We start from the raw sequence: 20,277 nt of genomic DNA, 5'->3' as shown, positions 1-20,277 counted from the left end.
TCCACAAGCCTACTGGTACAGCTGGCGCCAGCAGAGCAGCGGTGTCACTCTTCACCGATGTTTTAGCCTGTCAGTTGTACAACATGACTGTTTTATGACTGTGCAACCTTGTCTTTCTCTCACAAGACTCATCTATCCTTCAGATTTCACTAAACACATTGTGTTGTGTTGCGATCACTGTCAAGTCAACATGACGTTCAAGCTGCTCCAGAGAATTTGGTTTTAAAAGAGGAACAAATGGGGAAGTGATGTGTATCACTGCTATCAGTGTGGTTAGCAGTTATTTACATTATTCATTAATCTGTTGATAGTTGTGAATGTCTATTCAGAGGTTCTGGAAAACGTCAGAAAATAGTTTCCCAGAAGCTAAGGTGATGTATGGTGACTGCTCATTTTGTCTGACCAACAGTCCAAAACCCAGAGATGTTCAATTTACAAAGATATAAAAAAGAAGAGCACATTTGAGAGCCTGAGGGCCGTGTCGTTCAGTCAAACAGTCAGTTCACCACCACAGCCCAGAGTGAAATATCTCCATAAATATTGAATGAATCGGCAACAAATTTGGTCACAAAGGAGGAATCATAATGACGTTGGTGATCTCCTGACCTTTCTACTATTGCTTCCAGCAAATCTAAATTTCCATTTATCCAATATCTTTGTATCCTACACGTATAAATTACACTTTTATTATTTTAATGAATCAACACAGCAGAAGACAACCAGTATCAACTACCTTATTAAATGAATGAACCACTCTACATTGAGCCATGAACTTTTTTAATATCAGTAACTTTCTAAACATACGCACATTGCCGTGCACATATATATTTTTATATTAGCTAAGGATAAATTGACTGTGTGTAATGACTGACTGCAATTCCCCTCAGTTCTTCGGTCTTTCAGCCTCTTTTAGCTCATTGTTTTGGTTTCCTGGCCTCCGGGCCCACAAACTCTGCTCTAATAAACACTGTTTCCAGATGCAACAGGTACCTTGCTTTCACCTAATAAGCTATGATAAACTGACCGTGTGCTACCTACCAGTATCAAATTGCAGAGACAAGAAACCAGGTAGTTAGTTGTGACCTGGTGATTAAAGTGAATCATTTAGCAGCTCAAGAGCCAGATATTTTCCTCAGAAGTTGGTGGAGACCAAAACAGAATTAAAAGGAGAGTGAATATTGGATGTATATGCATCATGGATCCCGTTCAGACCTGGTATTAACATCCATCTCAGCTGATCTGATCACAGGTGTACAGCTGTCAGTTCAGGTGTGAACACACCCAAGCATTCGAGAGCCAATCACACACTTTGAGAACTGATCTGATCTGATCCACATGTCCACATTCTTTTAACAGTGTGAACACAAGGACCAACTACTCTACTGACGTCCTCTGTCACAGTCTGATTAGCCCCAACACAGTTTCATAACCAACCAAAAACATTTTATTATTTCAAATGACTAAAACCTGATTTCATTATACAGCTGTGCTCAGTGATTTGCTCAACCCCTCCATGCCTTTCCATCTCCCTCTCCCTCTCTCTCTCTCTCCCTCACATACAAACACAATGGACTCGTCTGTCATTGTCGGATTGGCTAAAAACAGCATCGCATACGTGTTAATTTGCATATAGAGCGGGGAAGTGGTCACTCGAGACGCATTGGAGACGCATGTTAATGCCAGGTGTGAACTGACCACTTGTGATCAGATCGCCCGAGACACAACAGGACCATGACGACCAAAAACACGGCTTCAAATGAGTGCTAATGTTGCTCTGTGTGTTCTAGAACACTTTCACTATTACAGCTTTATAATGTGAGGTCAGTGTTGTGTTTTCAGATGGTTCTGCTGTCCCCAAGTGGCCAAAAAAAAAAAAAAAATCAATTATGCAGCTTTAAAAGAAGCATTTGTTGATGCATGATGCCCAGAGGATGTAGTGGAGCCTCGCGTTGTCTACAGATTCAAAACGGGCCTTTAACTACTATGTAAATATGCTGCTGTCTTCAGCAGATTTTTACAGGTTGCTTAATGATAGATTCTTGATCTCAACAGGAATAATGAAGGGAAATGATGATTAAATTAATAAAAACCAGAGTGTGGCTCATAATGACTCCTCAATTTACTCCATTAACTGTCTAAACACAAAACTCAGGACCTTGCAAGAAAACAAGTGAAGGAGGATCCATGTGACATTGCGCCAGTCAAACTTTGTGTCACTCTGGAAGACACAGAAAAGTGAGACATATTATTAGTCACTGCTGGGATAGCGAAGCAGAGATGGGGCGGAGCACAGTGATGGTGTGAGTCTCAGCAGTCTCACACACTCTTTTTTTTTTCTTTGCTGTTGGCATCTTCGTTTTTGTGACGTTCTGCGTGTGCACAGCTGCATGTGTGTGTGTGTGTGTGTGTGTGTCTGCGTGCGTGCGTGCGTGTGCATGAGTGCGTGTGTGTGTGTCTGTGAATGCTCACTGATATGGGCTGTGTTTATGTTACTGCAGAGGTGACAACAACCAAAAATACACTAGCTCTGCAGGCCTGAATTATTCAAAGAGTGGAGACGGAGCAGCGGGGGGGGTTGGGTGGAGATAGATGGATGGATGAGAGACAGCGGCGAGAGAAGAGAAAAACAGTGAGGACGAACAAAGTCGAGGAGAACAAGGAGGTTGAAAGTTGAAAGAAAAAGTTGAAAAAGTGGGGACTTCATCAAACATCAAAAGAAAGTCACACACACCGGACAGGGCTGGTGACTTAAGAGAGAACACACACACACATACACGAAAACATACATCCTGTTTTGGCCGGCTGTACAGGATTATTTCTTGCATCTGCATACTGTCGCGCTAAAAACAAAACAACAAAAAACAGAAGTCCTTGTTTCTTACAGAAATATATCCTCGTCTACACAAAATATGCATCTGCAATATCTCCCTCTCACACACACAGACACACTGCATGCCTCCTCCTCCGTAGCCACACACAGAATGCATTTCTCAATCTCTTTTATGCTATGCATGCGGGCTCCCCATCGCCTATCACTCACATTGAAATTCCATCTGTTTTTGCAATCTGGGAGTGCAGCTGTGGAGCTTTTACATTTCCCGTCTTCCTACAGAGGGGGGATGGGGGGGGGGGCTTGGAGATACAAAATGGAGACTGGAACATGGAGCCACATTTATCGCCTCTTAGCAGGGAAATTGTATACATCCGATTTCCAGAGAGCTCTACAGTATTGTAAAGGAGGTTGTTTTTAGCATGCGTGGCTCTGCAGGAGATTGTTTTATGTAACAACGGATAAACATCAGCTGCACAGAAACACAAGTTAAACCCCTTTGATACTTCCAGGAAACAGTTTGCCAGAAAGCCAGACAAACTTTAGACTGCACGGTGACTTCTCACAGTCCTCTATGAACTTGGTTTTGCAGTACAGGGCGGCTCTGAGAGAGTCAGCAGTGTCCAGGTGACTGCTGCAGAGGGAGAGGGAGTGTAATTAGTGACTTCCTTCTCTGTGCAAAGCACTCAGACAGAGGTCTGGAAACAAGCTGTTACTGTACATCTCAGCCAGCTCCTCAGAGTCCCATTACCAGTGGATGTCTTCCCATCAGGGTATGTGGAGGAGGAGGAGGAAGAGGAGGTGGTGGGGTGGGGTGGGAAGTAATGGATCTGGACCGAACATGGGCCAAGACTACACACATGACACAACAATGTGCACAAACCTATTGAGTGAAAACAAGCATGAGACTTGCCTATGAAGCGTCAACCACATGACAGGACGTATAGTAGTGATGAGTCAGTTGTAGAGATACTGTTGTAGCAGTTCATCGAAATGCTGAAGCTTCTTGGATGATTGAAAAACGTCTTATTATACGTCTTAATATTTGCACTACGAAATAAAATGACACTGTAAAACAGTGTCATTTTGTTTATAGAACTTGAAACTGCAACCCTTCATGACCACTCTATTTCTTATAATTCTTTGTACCTATTTGATCAAGAGCCAACAGACAGGCCTGCTAATCCCAAGTGAGCAGGTCTGACAGGATACTACTGCGTTTGTCAAGGAACATTAGCTTGAGGAAAATTAGGTTTCTGTTCCACTGCTGTCCATTAGCGCTTTTAACTGACTACTGGAAAGGAAGTCAGGAGCTGGAGATGTGCCCGTGTGTGTGTATGTGTGGCCGGTGTGCGCACACGTTTTGTTTATATGTGTAGGCCACCGCACGTCTGAGCTGAGAGGTCAGAGGAGTGAGCTTCTGACCACAGGGCTGCATGTTTCAAAGCTGAACATGTGGGAGGGAGAAGTGAGAAAGTTGCTCTGTTTGTATTTTATTTTATCCATCATTTCCATCTGTTATTTCCTGATCATTTCTCCTCTAGTTCCAAGGAAAAAATATAGTCATTTGGCAGCTACTGATTTAAAGGAGCAATAAAGACAAATTTCTGAGTTTTGATAGTTATAGAACAGTTCAGTTAACAGGAATTTCTTTAGAGGAAGAAAAAAAAAAAAAAAAGAGCAAGAAAAAACATGAATGTGTGAGGTGGCTCTGTGGGCAGCACAACCTGAATAAAGGTGAACATTTTTGCTGCTGCTACATTTACCTCTAAAGGTTCGGTCTACACGACCTCCATAAAGAACATGAACAAGCGTCACGACTGTCTCTTACACATACATAAATGCTGGGTGAAATATCTTATCACACAACCACAGTATTATGACTATATATATATATATATATATATATATATATGACTTATCAGTGTCTTCTCTCCTTCCTCTAGGAAAACCACTATCGTCCAGAGGGTGAGGACACTTGCTACCCCTGTGAGTGTTTCTCAGTTGGCTCTGAGTCTCGGACCTGCGACCCCATCACTGGCCAGTGCCCCTGTAAAGGAGGAGTCATAGGTCGTCAGTGTAACCGCTGTGATAACCCCTTCGCNTATATATATATATATAAACAGTATATATTTATAACATCACGCTGAAAAGGTTGGAAAAGCACAAAAGGTAAAGAAGGGAAAAATATTCATCATGAATTATAATCTCACCTTTATTAGCCATACATATAGAGAACTACAATAACATCCATATGACATCCCCAGAGTTTCTGCCTCTTAAAAGGAAGTCTTTCCTTGCCACTGTCGCCTAGCGCTTGCTCTTGGTAGGAATTGTTGGGTCTCTGTAAATAATCCTGCTCTATTTGGAAAGAGCCTTGAGATAACTTATGTTGTGAATTGGCGCTATACAAATAAAAATTGACTTGACTTGAACAAATGACGACTGTTTATCATTTGACGAGTGCACGCTCCCTTTCCTTCCATGAAATAAGTCCATTAGGATTTGTATTATTTTCACTATACATTAATCTGCCAATTATTGTCTCTATTAATCATTTGGTCCATAAAATGTCAGACAATAGTGGAAAGAATTCCAGTTTCTGATTGTTTTGTTCAACCAAACCCAAAGACATTCAGTTGACAATGACGTGCAGAGCAGCTCTTTACACTGGAGAAGCTGGAACCAGCAAATATTTGACATTTGCTTAAAAATTATTTAAACATTTCATCTACAGCCAGTTTCCTTTCGACTGACTTATCATTTCAGCTCCAAACTCCACACTAAAGGAGGAGAAAACTGAAATATTTTGTCGTCCTCTCTTTAGATAATTAATCCAGCTACTCTGTAAACACTGGTGAGGTTTTTCACTTTGATTCAGAGGAATTTCCTTCAGAAAACGGCTCCATTTATGCCCAAGTAAAAAGTTATTTATGATCAATTTGTTGTTGGAAACTTTATCCTTCATATACAGTATGGTGAACTGCACGCCTGCCTATAGACAAACTGGACAGTTCCAATCGAACAGTGTCCTGATTTTACCTATAATAGTTTGTGCCGAGTTACGTTGTTTTTTCCATAAAACTTCATAGGAGATTATTAGGAAATGATGGACGTGTAAAATACAGTGTATTGTTACTGTGGAGCTGCTCAGTGGTTGACAGTAGGTACACAAAAATCTGTGAATGTCAAAACAGAGCCATGCAGGAAAACAGCTGAGCTTAGACAAGAGCACCTTAATAAATTAAAAGTCAAAAGTGCACAGACATTAATCCCTTGAACAGATTTAACAATACATGTATTCTGTGTTGTTTGTTCCTGCAACTCAAGAACAACTGAGCCTTATTTCATCAATTGTCCTGCAGCTTTTCTCATTTGGGGCTTGTAGTTAAATCTGCCAATATGAGGTAATGTATGGTAACACTGCTTTAAGCTTGAAGTCAACTCTTCTGATCAGAATTAATACATCAACACAGGAGTCAGTTCCACCTCAGATGACGGCAGCAGGCCAAGACAAACACCAGATGACTCTGAGACAATGAACCAAAACCAGGTAAATACCTGTACAGGGATTAGACTTGTGATTTGTGTTCGGGTCACTGATGACACATCCCCCTGATGTGTCAGCTCCCTCCCTCTAACCTCGCTCACTGTCACAGTGACCGCGGAGTAAAATAAAAGAGTCAGGTATCTGCTCGCCTTCTACTTCCCATCACATGCTCTCTTAGGCTTTATCAAGTGAAGCGTGGGACACAGAAGGAGTGTGAGAATTTAATGGTGTTAGGAAGCAAGGCAGAGATGGGGCGCGAATTAGTCTGAGCTCCTCTCTCTCTCACTCTGCGTTTGTGTGTGTGTGTGTGTGTGTGTGTGTGTGTTTCAGTTTTTCCATTGTGGTACATAGGATTCTGCTGCAGTGCATTCACACATCAGCCTTCTCCGCAGAATCCAACCATGATGTCATCTCTCCCTTTCATCTTCCTCTCTCTGAATCTCTCAGGCTGTGGAAGGAGGGGTTTACTTGACTCATGATGTAAGGTGAGAGGATCTTATTAGATGGTGAGGAGGAGGGGGCGGAGGATGAGGGGAGAACACACGGCAGAGTGAAGGGTTAATTCATAGAGGTGAACACCCAGCTGCTGTGACACTTTACCTTTGTCAGTCATGATTATTAAAACTGTAAGTAACACCTGACACCATGTGCTAATCCAAAACCTTCTACAATATCTAATTGGATTTTGCTCATTTTTCAACTGAAATTTAATAAATGTCCACCATGGTAGAATATTAAGACAGCCTCATCTGAAATAATTACTTTGGATTTAGATAATTATTATGATTAGTTGAGCACTGATGAATGAAAAAAGATTTTTAAAGGATTAATATGTTTTTCTCCCTTTTCTCTTATTTTCCTACTTTGTCAAACATGAAATTTTGCTGCTTTCTTCCACGTTATTGATAATTTAACATGAATAAACTCTGGTACTGGTTCTCACATTTCATCTTTGAACCTTCACCATCAGGTAAAAACCATATAGACAAACCACATACATATACCATATATAGAAACACACTGTATGAATTACCTGATGACGGTCTGTGGACATTAACAAGACGAGTGTTTGTGTTTTTGTTTTGTACTTTTTCATAGTCTGATGTGTCAGCTGTGCCCTTATCTGACAAACCCCACCGCTGCTCTGTGTGTGTGTGTGTGTGTGTGTGTGTCCCGGCAGTGAACCACAACTAGATACAAACCGCAACACAATGTCTGCCACAGACACCCTGGCAACCTTTAGCTGCTGAGTCTGGCCAAGTGTGTACAAGTGTATTTGTGTGTGTGTGTGTGTGTGTGTACAACCGACAGAGAGATGTGACAATATTATGTATTCGCGCATCTATAATTTGACCTGTCTGGCCTGTTCCTGTTGTTGTTCACGGCGAGTGTCTGGACAGAGGGGAGGATACCGCAGCTTGTTTTCTGCTGTGTTCAAACTTCAAAAAGACGACTGTTACGTAATTCACAGAGTCTTCCTGTCAGATCGACAGCTTTTTCAAAATTTTTCTCCACGAGTTGTGATTGAGGTTTCAAAAGGCCAGAGGGACACGGATCTCGCTCTGCCCGCGAAAGAGCGACGTAAACGCAGAGTTCAGCTCCGAACATGACACTCACCAGAACTGGATCTGTGAGGAGTTTTTTTCTGTGATGTCAGCAATAAAGAGAATAGGAAAGATCTGTGGGACAGACAGAGACAGACAGAGAAGACAAGGGCGAAAGAGTGAAGAGGGAATGTGGACGTCGGAGAAAAGGAAAAGAGTTGGACAGAGAGAAAGATAAAGAGAGAGGTGTCAGTGATTGGACAGAGGAAGGTGAGTGTCCCTGTCCATATTCAGTCCCTGCTGCTTCGTCCTCCTCCTCTTCCTCCTCCTCCTCCTCCCACCAGCTAAACACATCGCACCACACTTTGATGAAATAAACACACACACAGGAGGGGATGAGTAAGCCGCTGCTACTGCAGCTCCCTTGGTGAAAAACTGATTTTGAGATGTGTGTGTGTGTGTGTGTGTGTGTGTGTGTGTGTGTGTGTGTGTGTGTGTGTGTGTGTGTGTGTGTGTGTGTGTGTGCATGTGCATGTGCATGTGTATGAGTGTGTGTTTTCTGTGCAGTGGAAGTAAAAGCAGAAGCACAGCACAGCCTAGTGGCAGAGAAGAAAAGAGCCTGAGGGAGGAAGAGGAGGAAGGACGGGTTCAGGTCAAGTTTTTCTTTTTTTTATGTTTTAAGACTCAACTTTTTATAAAGAACATGCAAAATACTGTCAAAGCTATTACTCCTTTAACAGGTCTCGTGAAAGCTGTAAAATTACTTTTCAATACCCACTTACCATAGATTACACTTGGAAAGAGGAAGGCGACAACAGGTCATAGTGATCTTATTCACCATCTCTGGGTCAATACTATATTGTTGTTGACAAAGTAGGGACACAGCGAATGGACAGCATCTTTACTCCATATTCCTTTGCTAAACCTAGGTATGTTTTTCTGTGATGTTTGAACATGAGGAGGAAAATCCACCCTCCGCTCACAGCTGTTTTCACATTCATCCTTGAATCTAAGTTTAAAATAGTTTTTCCACCACACTAACAATTGTTTTTATTCCACACACTCTTCTACCTTGTCAAACCTGGTACTCACATTATCCAAAATGCAACTCAACCACCAACACCAGGTGTATTGTGCTAGCAGTGGCTAATGTAGCCTTGAGCTTCTAGTAGCCTCAAGCAGAATTGAGAGCAGGCCACAGAGTTTGGGTTAGCTCACTTCTTTCTAACTCCACACAGATTTTTTTCATCACCAACCAACACTGCTGAAATTTTTTACAAAGATCCCTCTGGAGACAAAAAGTCTTTACACAACTTTTTTTTCACACATGCAGTAGTTCTGCTGCACACATACTTTGATAAATAAAATTGGTGGAGTTCAATAGTTTGGAAGCCAGCGATGGTCCAGTGTGCAACATACACAAGTCCACAAGTCCTCCAGCGCACACACACTGAGAGTGGGCTTCTCAGTGAGGTAGGAGACATGTTGTGTCCAGCAACCATGATGGACATCCCATTGTGAACAGTGGACAGAATATTAAATTTCCAATGGCAGTCAGTCAGTTTTATTTTTTGCTGATTTTGGCTACAAGTTTAATCTCCGAATTCATCAAAATTTAGGCCTTTAATTTGAATCATTGTTAGTCCCTTGTGGCTGGAAGAGCAAACTAGCTGTAGCTGTGACGTGCCTGGACCACTCATGAGATTTGTATAACTAAGAGAAAATTCTAAATATGAGAAAATTAACGTTTTGATAAAAAATTTAAAATTAACGTAAGTTTTGCACCATGTGCCACAAACACATCTGTTCATGTAAGTGGTATAGTGGTGCATGAGAGTAAACGCACCTGCTCTACTTCAGAACTACATAGTTTTTTCATATCTAATGTAACGTTATGTCATATTTATTCTATTTTTGCAATCTAACTCACTCTGGACAGCTGTTCAGTTACTTCACATATAAGATAAGGAGGAATGGGTTTGTCTGTTTCTAGGCCTTATTCAGCCTCCCTTACTTTATTTAGGATTTTAACCTCATGATTAAATCTCAGAGAGCAATATGATTTTCAAATAATTCCACAAACTTTCAAATGGATTCATACAGTGTGTGAGTAAAGTGATGGTCCAGCACGAGCCTCCAGAGCCGACTCTCCCAGTCCACTGGACTGAACTCCACTGTGTGGACACTCATCAAACATCAGTGAGCTCCTCACGCCTTGTTTGGAAGGATCTGCATTTGTCATGTTTCTAAACTCATTAATGCAGGTTTTTCCTTTAATCTGTCACCTATCTGTATCTTCCATCCTCCGAGTTACCAGGTGCTCAGCGGTTGTTTGTGTTCTCTGCTTACTGTCACTGACCTGCTGAAACATCAATCATCCTGCTCTGTTATCCTGCAGCCTGTTGGCTTTTTAAATTTGACTGTGCATGGCAGAAACGTGGACCTAAACAATGACGGATGATATACACAAAGCAACACTCAAGGCAAATGTATAACTGGCGATTTTTTTGCATTTTGCTCATAGATATGCGCTGCAATCGTGTGAAAAATCAAGCTAATTCATCAACTGAAACCTTCACTTGTCCACACAGTTTATCTAAATATGACAGCAGCAGCAGCAGCAGCAGATACAGATACAGATACAGATACAGCCAATAAACTCCTCGGCAGGAAAAAGGATTGTTTTTCTGCTTTGGAGCTGAAAAATAAAATCCTCACATTGTTGCTTGGATCAGTTCTTGACAGTTGACATCATGTTATTGTCCAAAACCGTTTCCATGGTTATCTGCGCTGGTTCTGGTAGAAATCCCTAATTTGACTGCATATGTTATTCCCTCCATTTCTCCCAGGCCCTTCTGCTGCAGAGCGCACACAGCGTGATGATCACACCTCCCTGCCTCACAGCAGGACGCTGTTACACAAGTGATGATCACTGCTCGCTCTCCAACACAGCGCTCTGCCTCACAGCTGACGAGTTCAACTTTTTGTTACATCTTATCACAGAGTCTTTTGAATTTGCCTTTTCACTATGGCAAGCTTCCTTTCAGCAGCTCTGTAGTGGGAGTGTGTGTGTGTGTGTGTGTGTGTGTGTGTGTGTGTGTGTGTGTGTGTGTGCATGTACCTGTCTGATGGGCTCGGGAACTCGGTAGCGACAGCAGGAGTGTGTGAGGCGCACAGCTGTGTCCAGACTGATCTTGTGGCCCACGGAGACGTACACCGGCTTAGAGCTCCTGTCAGAGCTCCGCAGCGCCTGGACACAAAGAAGCTCTGGTAACTTTTCAGCATCCACCTCACTCTCTCTCTCCCTGATTGTGATCGTCACACACATTTTGTGGAGTTTGACTTTTAGCACGGCGTGTGTTCTTTGAAGTCAGCAGCAACAAAACAACACTGATCTGAAAACTATTTGCTTCTATTTTTGTGCGTCTGTCCTTTGCCGCACCTTTCCGAGCACTTTGCCTGAGGCGGCTGTGAGTGGGAAGCTGTCTCCTCCTTTCTGCAGAGCAGCTATCTGCGGAGGCAAAGAAACAAAAATCAAAGTCAAAAAAAGAAGATGTACAGCAGGGCAGAGCAAACAGTAGCAAACTGAAACAAACTATTAACCTGCTGGAGAGGTTCACACTCTCTTTTCTTTCTCTTTGACCTCTGTGCGTCTCGACTTTCATGTCCAAGTGAAGCTGTTTCGAAATTCTAAAATGGGAACAAACTAATCCAAACAGTCTTTTTCACTGTCCGAGTAGATTCCAAGAGTAAAGTCAAAATGTTGTCAACTTTTTTTTTTTGTTTTATTATACATGTCTTCTGTCTATGTGATGTTGTGTTGCTTTAGGGCTCAGTATGTTGGTGGGACAGCCTTCAGATATCACGCCCCATTTGTCTGGAATAATTCACAGCGCTGACTGAGAGTTGGCACGTTGACACTGACAGGCCAATTCAAAAAAAAAAAAATTTGCTTAGAAGTCTTCCTGACTTTTGGTGTAACTGTTTTACATGATCTATTTTTACCTAATATTACAGAATGCACTTATGTGTATAATCTGTCATCTTATTGACTACATGCTTGTGTATTTGAATGCAGATATTTAAATGCATTAAAATATACACTCTGATCGTTGTTTATATAAATAGGCTACATATATGAATTTATACTTAAATCACTGACATTTTGTATCCCTTCTATTAATATTGTGTTTCTTTTTGTTATTTATTTTATTTTCTGTACTCAGGTCTCATTTGAAAACAAGATCTCTATCTCAGTGTGACTTTCTGATTAAATAAAGTATACAAACATATATATATACTGTATGTTTTGATAAATATATATATATATATATATATATATATATATATACAGATCCCCCTCTCCTCATAGCTCACACAACACATACAATACATACAAATGAAAAGATCGTATACACTCTCAGAGAGGGATGCAACATATATCTAAAGATATGGCAACTTTAACAGTATAGACACAATGCTAATGCCTGTTTCACATTTGATGTCAAAATACTATCACTACATAAACTGACTGGCTAATCTTTGATATTTAATAAAAGCACAAACTAGACAAGATTGATGCCTCATATTTATGATTGGAGGATGATGAACTCACTGTAACTTTATTTTGAAATGACCCCTTCATTTTCTTCTGTACGAACTAAACTTTTATTCTCACACTTGAAGACACAGTGCAAAGTCAGACACAGAGATGTGGGCCGCTGTTGACAGGTGTGCTGTGGGTTATGGGCCAGAGCCATGAAGGGAGCTTAGCCTCTGTGATGGATGGGGTGTCCACTCTACTATGACTGATTACAGCAAGCAGCCAGCAGGGAGACAGGAGGGGCCGCACAGGGCCTCTGATCCCGGCTGGGATGAGGCCAACAGTGTGCGAGAGCGTGTGTGTGTGTGTGTGTGTGTGTGGTGTGTGTGTGTGTGTGCCAGAGATTTGGCTCCTAAGAAGCAAGTGTAGGACTGAAGCCAGAACAGCAGAAACACAGAGCAAGTCATCAATAACACACTAGTTTGAGTTACAGCCAGGCTATCAGTGAGAAAGAGAAAGAGACAATGAGAAACAGAGAGGGGAAAAAAGAAAAAGAGATGAGATGGGAGGAAAAGTAAGTGAGAGGAGGAAAGAGGATGGAGCAGGGGAGGAGGAGAGCGACACTGGAGGTAAAAAGAGAGGAACGTCAACAAGGGTATAATTTTCCAAAACTGAATCAAGGACAAACAGGAAACTGTTTGTTTTGTCTCAGACTTGGCACAGACAAAAACACACTGCACTCCCCTGTCTCTGCTCACGTACAGACACATTACATTTACATCTTGTGGGAGTTCAGCTGCGAGTAAGAGAGGGCGACTGGAGAGCAGGTAGAGATGAAGGCTTTTGTTCGAGGGCACTTCAAAAGGATGCATGCGCGTCTTTTAATGGAGACACTGGCTGTTGAGGATAATACACTGCAAAGAAGTTTCCTCTTATCAAGGCATTTTGTCCATTATTTTGTGGTAAACTAAGCCATGCAAGGCAAATGTGCAGCTTTTAGTGTCTTTTTAAAGCCAGTTACAGTTTGGGCAGATTTCACCTCCACTGGGAGCTGGTTCCAGCAGTCAGCAGCATCGTGGCTAAATGCCATTTCACCCTGTTTAGTTTTAACTCCAGGCATCACAAGCTAAAAACTACAGCTACATTTTTCTCATTTAAAGGAATACTTTGAATCTTGTGAAATTCATTTATTATTATTTTTTCCCCAGAGTGAGATGAAAAGATAAAGACCGCTCTTACATCTGTCGTTAATGCTGCATTTGTCTTTTGTCTGTGATTTGGATAGTAAGACTAGTACAATTGACTCAGTTCATTTAGAAGAAGCCATTAGTACACTGTTTGTTAGTACCTACTTTCACTTGTTAAAGAGCGGCTCCAAATCTGTAATACTGCAAAATTAGTTAATTCAGGCTAAATTAGCTAATTTATTTAAATGATGTGACAACAAGGCTGGCAGAAAGCTTGAAAATTCCCACGTCTGAACAACAGGATGTGTTCCTGTTCCTCCCGTTCTGCCAACATTGTGGGGATGTAGCACGAGTAGGCTACAGAGGAGCTAGAGTCAGAACGTGGTGGCGACTGGAAGTTTCTGTTCAAAGTTCAGAAATACACCGACCTACCCACCTCTAAGGCTCACCAATCAGTGCGATGCATCTTGTTTGGGGATTTATGTGTTGGGAGTCTTCGTACGTCCCAACTCCAGCTTCGAACTTACTGCACAGGCATGACACACAGACACTTGGTCTCATTTTTATTATTTCACACATAAACGTACCTATACATTAGTATTAGCGAATGTATAGGTACAATCTCTGACATACTTAGCAGCCTCACACTAAGATCTGGGAGAGTCTCTGAGCACCGTTGTTGTTTGCTAAATGCTTATTGCCTCCTGACTCCAGGTCAGGATTAATATCGATCTTCTCATCTCACTCTCAGACATTTGAAGAAGAGTATTTCTTAAAATGCTGAGCTATTCTTTTAAGAATCTCTTAAACTAGCTGCTAAGATGAATGTGTTATACACACATAATGTATCTGTAACTTTGTGGATACAGGAGAATACACGACAATCTCTGTAACCGCACGGCCTCCAGCAACAAATTGTGTATTCGTAATATAGAACCACACAATACTTTTGCTTAAAAGTACACACACATACACACACACACACACACACACACACAAACACACATACACACAAACTTTCACTCTTGAGACTTGCACATTTAATTATTGCAAAAGTGGGAAAGTTGTGTCTGAAACTTTCAGAGACACTTCTCAGACAGCATATTGGTTTTTAAAAACTGCCAGTGAGCTGGAAATGTTTTCAGATAGACTCGATGACATCTAATTGAGTATAGCAGCGTATCAGTTGTCAGTGGTATGAGCCGGTCTGGGTGTAGACCTGGTTATGGCTAATCTTATTTCTAAACGGCAGATTTTCTAGAAATTTGGTGGCGAGCCTGATATGGCTTGTGTTTCTGCAGATTACTTCAAAACTAATTTCCCACCGAGCGATCAAACGCCAAAGATGGTGTTGACTCGAGGCGCCGCACGTCTTTGCGTGCCTGTAGACAAATGAGACGGAGCACCGGGGAGTGACAATTACATCAATATGGGCGGGAAGGGAGTTCTAAAATTTCATGCACAGCAACTGATCCATCGCTTGAGTCGCAGCATGGGCGTGTAATGCCGATGCTACCTGATACCTAAAATGGACATGTCCGAGCCACTAGGATTTTGTCCTTGATTGCATCAGTAGATGTGTGTGACTGCGTTGTCAGAGGTGACCGTGCTCTGCGTGAACAAAGAGATCGGATCTTCCCACAGCGGAGACAATTTTCTGATGCCAAAGCCACAAACAGTAATTGAGGGAGATGGATACACTCCTACAGAGAATTGATTAGCATGTTACACTGCTACATGAAGACTGTTGGGGTTATAAACAGAGAGTGTATGGCCTGCTAATTGAGTTAGCAGTGGATCAGATGATTGCTAGAGCCTCCACTCTGGTTCCCTTTTGAGAAGCACTTGTCATCAACATTACAGGAAATGCCCATCACTGTTCTGCCGCAGAACAACATCATCTACAAAGAATTTGCATATTGAAAAGCACTTAAGCTCAATTATTATCACTGTCATATTAAAAAACAGGGCTATTTTCTGCATTAGCCATGTTTGTGTAGGTTTTCTTCGGGTTACGTTCCCCAAACACTGACATTCCCATTTTAACCATCTTCCAGAGGGATGACACATGCATTAGCACCACTGCGTGTAAATGCATCTACAGTTCACATGTGGAAGTTATGTAAATGTACAAATCTTTTCTTAAATATTTTTAATAGAAATCCAGCTCAGAAATGGAGAGTGTGACAGTCCAGATTTCCATGTGGAGACATAAGTGGAAATATAATCCAGATGCATATCATGACAGAGCATAACACTATGCATGTTTTATTGTAATGTGTCCTTTTGTTAGTTTTTTCTTATAAGCCTTTCTAAATAAAAAAACAATATTTACTATGTTTATCCTTCTGTTTCAGACAGCAGCCGACTTAACTTCCACTTGTTTTTGTTCTTTCCTCAACAGGTCACTGAGGCTCCAGACTGAAAGAGCGTGAACATTTGCATATTAACGACATCCAGATTCTGTTGTCCCAGAGGTATACTTTGACCAACAGGTATTTGTTCCAGCTTGATTTGTATTCAAAAAGTCACATTAGCATTAGCTACACAAGGAGGCCTTGGCTTGCAATAAAAGTCACACTGTCAAAACAGTGTACACACAAACATGAGTGTGTGAGTTCACATGCGCGCACGCACACACACACACACACACACACACACACACACTAAAAAAGCAATTGAGGATTCTGTCCTTTGCCTCGTCCCTTTCTGACATTTCTTTGTTTTTTTAAGAACACTGAGCAATAAACACAACAGGAAAAAGTGATTACACTTTAGAAACTTAAATAATTAATCTACTGACTCTTGTCAAGGTTGGCGACTCTTACAGGAGAGGCTTTTGTACACATCTGAAAGAAACACTCAGCAGCACAACAGCTTTTCAACATCACACACAGTGACCTTGACCTTTGACCTCTGACCACCAAAATCTAATCAGTTTATCCTTTAGAGCAAGTTAATGTTTGCCCCTAATTTAAAGATATGCCCTCAAGGTGTTGCTGAGATATCGCGTTCACAAGAATAGGACGAACAGACAACCCGAAAACATAATGACTACGACCACAACTTTTACCAGTGCGGAGGCGCTAGTTCAAGTCAGGTCAAAGGGTAGTTTAAGGCTGCTTCCACACCTGCACTATTTAGTCAAATTAAACCAAACCCTGGTTCGTTTTCCCCTTTGGTACGATTCCTTTGTGTGAAAACAGTAATCTCACTCAGGTGCAGACCAAAACAATCGCGCCAAGACCCTTCTGAGGAGGTGGTCTTGATCCGGTCCCAAACGAACTCTGGAGTGTTTGCTTTTGCTGTGAAAGAGTTCTGAACTGGATCCGAGCCCACTAGCAGGTGAACTCACAGGTTTGAGCTAGATGGTTCCCGTAACCTTCTTCCTGTGTTTACTTTCCTGCTCCAGCCAAACAATCTGACCAGTAAGAGGAGTGAACGTTCTCACGGGGTTTGTAATGATGCATTTTGGTTCGATTGAATTTTTCTCTGTGTGAAAGCAAACCAAACCAAGGGGAAAATGCTACAAGTTTACAAACTCATCATCTCAACTGGACCAGAGCAAAAAAGCTTTAGGTGTGTAAACGCCCTAACATCAAAGAAGTGACTGTCTCACCTGTGACTGGTGCTCCTCACTCTTGTACACCCCCTGCACCTGCAGCAGGTTCTTGGCCACACCCACACACGGCAGCCCTGACAGCACTCCCAGATGACACGCCAGGCCGAACTCTGCGGGGGCCAAACAGTGACAGGAACAAAAACAAGGAGTCAGCACTGATATAAAATAGATTTGAGTCCAGGCAGGCTACAGTTCAACCCACCTGATACTAGACTGTGCACCTCTGGTGAACACCAAGACAGCTGGCAAACTGTATCCACTGACCTACACAACTTGTTGGGCTCACCTTGAAATCTTAACTCTTAATTGATCTCTTGCTCAACAAGCTGATTTAATCAAATGACATCACAGGGCAGTTATAGTTTCATTTGTTCAAAAATAAATGGGCCTATTAATTCATGGGGCTTGTGGTTTTTAAAAAGCATTAATCAAACAAAAGTCATTAGTGCATTTGTTTTGAACCAGCTGCAGATTAATAAACATTTAGGTCAGTATAGACCAGCTTTACTTACCTCTGTAGTGGAAGAGACCGTTCCCATCTACAAACACCACCTACAGGGCAGGAAACACAACACATACACAGATTAAATTAATTTATCTATAGCACAAAAGCTGTTACGTGTTCATTTTTAAAACATCACAAAGGGGAAGTAACATATGTATTTCTAAAGCCCTGTGAGCTCTGGCCTGAGCTGTTGTGCCACACTTCAGGTCTTTGTACAGCAGACACTTTGACACGTCATAGCAGGAAAAGCACAGGGGTAATGAATAATGGTGATGAATAATGTTGATGAATAATGTTGACGATGGCTGTGGAGCAGGGGCATTGTTAATGTTGTTAGTCCCACCTGCGCTCCCCCTGATATGACAAGTTAAAATGTCTGAAGCTGAAGTTGGTCACGACTATGACTGATACAATGCCAGATGTAGCAGATGTAGAGTGAGATAGCATTCACCCTGAGCTTCAAAAGTTAAACACGATCCTCAAACTGATTCTCTAACTCTTCTAGTTCCAACACACTAATGAATTCTTGACATTGAAGAGGACTCTGCAGACATTTTTCCTGCAGTGAATCGTAAGTCACAGGAAAAATTCACTTCAAAGGTTTCAGATAAAGGGACTGCAGTTGAAGTGAAACTGAATGTGTGTGTGTGTGTGTGTGTGTGTGTGTGTGTGTGTGTGTGTGTGTGTGTGTGTGTGTTTGTGTGTGTGTGGGGGTGGGGGCTGCAAGTGTGTTCCTACACACACACACACACACGCACACACAAACACACACACCTGAGTGCTTTTGAACCATTTTTATTCATGAAAATAAATCACGAAGCACAGTGGGTCTATACAGACTATGAAGCTCTTAAAGTAACATTTACAGGATAATTATGAGTTTTAATAAAACAATTTCAGAACTTAAACACTGCGTTTTCAGGAAAATTTTCGTTCATTTTTTAAAACTTTAATTCATAGTATCTAGCATGACATTTTCACTCCCATGCCTTGTCTAGATGCCAGAATTATAAACACCATTTCAGTACCATGGATAGCTCCGCTCAGCCAGCCGTGCCAAAGCACTTCTTTGTAAACTTCACTTTTGAGAAACAGTGGGACATAGAACAGAGGAGCTTTGTCACAGTAACTACAATTCATTCAGTGTGTTTACATGCGCCTGAAGTAAGGCAAGGTTTACACCATTAAAACAAACAATAATGTCGATAAGTTATCAGACTTGTTCACTGTGTAACTAACCTATAACTCAAAGTCCAAAATGTCCACTCACTCGTCTCCTCAGTCTATCCCAGATACCTCAAGAATGAATGAGCAAAATTAATTTAAGATTAATACTAGCATTGCAAGCTTCAAATACTCAATTTAGCATTTAACGTTAGCATACTTGCAGTTAGTGCGTTAGTTCTACTAATACAAATTCTAACGTGTAAGCATGTTAGCAGGCTTCCTTTAGCATTAAGAACAAAGCACAACTGAGTCTAGGTCCAGCGTACACTAAAAATTAAGTACACCTACATCGATTTCAGTCTGACAATGGAACCCTGCCTTCATGTACAGTACACAACAAGGCTTTTCCTGTGGTACCACAGTTAATAATGACTTAGCATAAGACAGGAGCTGGGGTCAACCAGCCTGGCTATATCCAAAATGAAAAAATATGCCAACACTACTAAAACGGATCTTGTTTGCGTAACCCTTACAAAAAAGAAATGTAAAAACAATGATTAGTTAGTATTAGAAGTGTTACGTCATGTAGCCAACAGTTTAGCTAGCAATTTAGCAGACCCAGTACGTCTGTGCAGCTTCTCCGGCTATAACACAGGTCGCCAGATACGTCTGTAAGTACAAATTGTCATTTTTTACATTTAGGTTTGTGCACAGATTAATCAACTGAGATAGCATGTTAATTAGTTAGGTATAGATTTTAACTGCAGCATTTCTGAGCCATATGCCTCCAGTCTTTATGCTAAGTCAGGCTTACTCACAGAAATGAGAGTATCATTCTTCTCATCTCACTCTTGGGAAAAAAGCAAATACATGGATTCTACAAAATTTTGAACTATTCCAATTAAGTCACATTTTAATCCACATTACATGTGTAATCAGTTTTCCAGCCACTGCTACGGTTGGCTCCACTCCACTCCACTTATGTATGTGTGCAGAAGCTGACCTGAGGGAGAAGTGTGGGCTGGTTCCTCTGAAGCCGCTGCAGAGCCTCCAGGAGGAAAGGTGTTTCTCTGAAGGCCAAGAAGCCAGCAATGTAAGGGGCTGTCAGGGTCACCATCTGACTGTCCTCATACAGCACCTGGCAGGAGGGGACAGAAACACAGGGTTTTGTTTATGACTTTTTTTTTTCAGGGCAGTACAGTGGCTGATGAAAAAATTGTATTTCTACACATGTCCATCCACATCCATCTGTGTCCTGTAAACCACACATGAGTAAAAACCCTTAATAACTGTGTCAATTCACTGTAATGACAGCACTGAGTTTGAATA

General features: G+C 41.6%; 1 protein-coding gene across 8 annotated transcripts in view; it reads right to left on the bottom strand.

The window, feature by feature from the left end:
• endov (endonuclease V) overlaps positions 1–20,277 on the bottom strand; it is a 63,142-nt gene that overhangs the window by 36,635 nt on the left and 6,230 nt on the right. For 4 of the 8 annotated variants that reach the window (XM_022740038.1, XM_022740039.1, XM_022740041.1 and 1 more), the window contains exons 3-7: positions 19,952–20,086; positions 17,789–17,828; positions 17,274–17,386; positions 11,367–11,435; positions 11,046–11,174 (exon numbers count right to left, since the gene is read on the bottom strand). In XM_022740038.1, coding sequence (XP_022595759.1) covers positions 11,046–11,174; positions 11,367–11,435; positions 17,274–17,386; positions 17,789–17,828; positions 19,952–20,086 — 486 coding nt within the window. The remainder of the gene's footprint in view (positions 1–11,045; positions 11,175–11,366; positions 11,436–17,273; positions 17,387–17,788; positions 17,829–19,951; positions 20,087–20,277) is intronic. The other 4 variants (XM_022740036.1, XM_022740042.1, XM_022740037.1 and 1 more) reach the window with 1 other exon arrangement.

Source organism: Seriola dumerili, unplaced genomic scaffold (assembly GCF_002260705.1).
Source record: "Seriola dumerili isolate Sdu_G_001 unplaced genomic scaffold, Sdu_1.0 BDQW01000050.1, whole genome shotgun sequence".
Lineage (NCBI taxonomy): Eukaryota > Metazoa > Chordata > Actinopteri > Carangiformes > Carangidae > Seriola > Seriola dumerili.
Note: the sequence above shows the minus strand (reverse complement) of the source record. Positions and strands in the feature narration are given on the sequence as shown.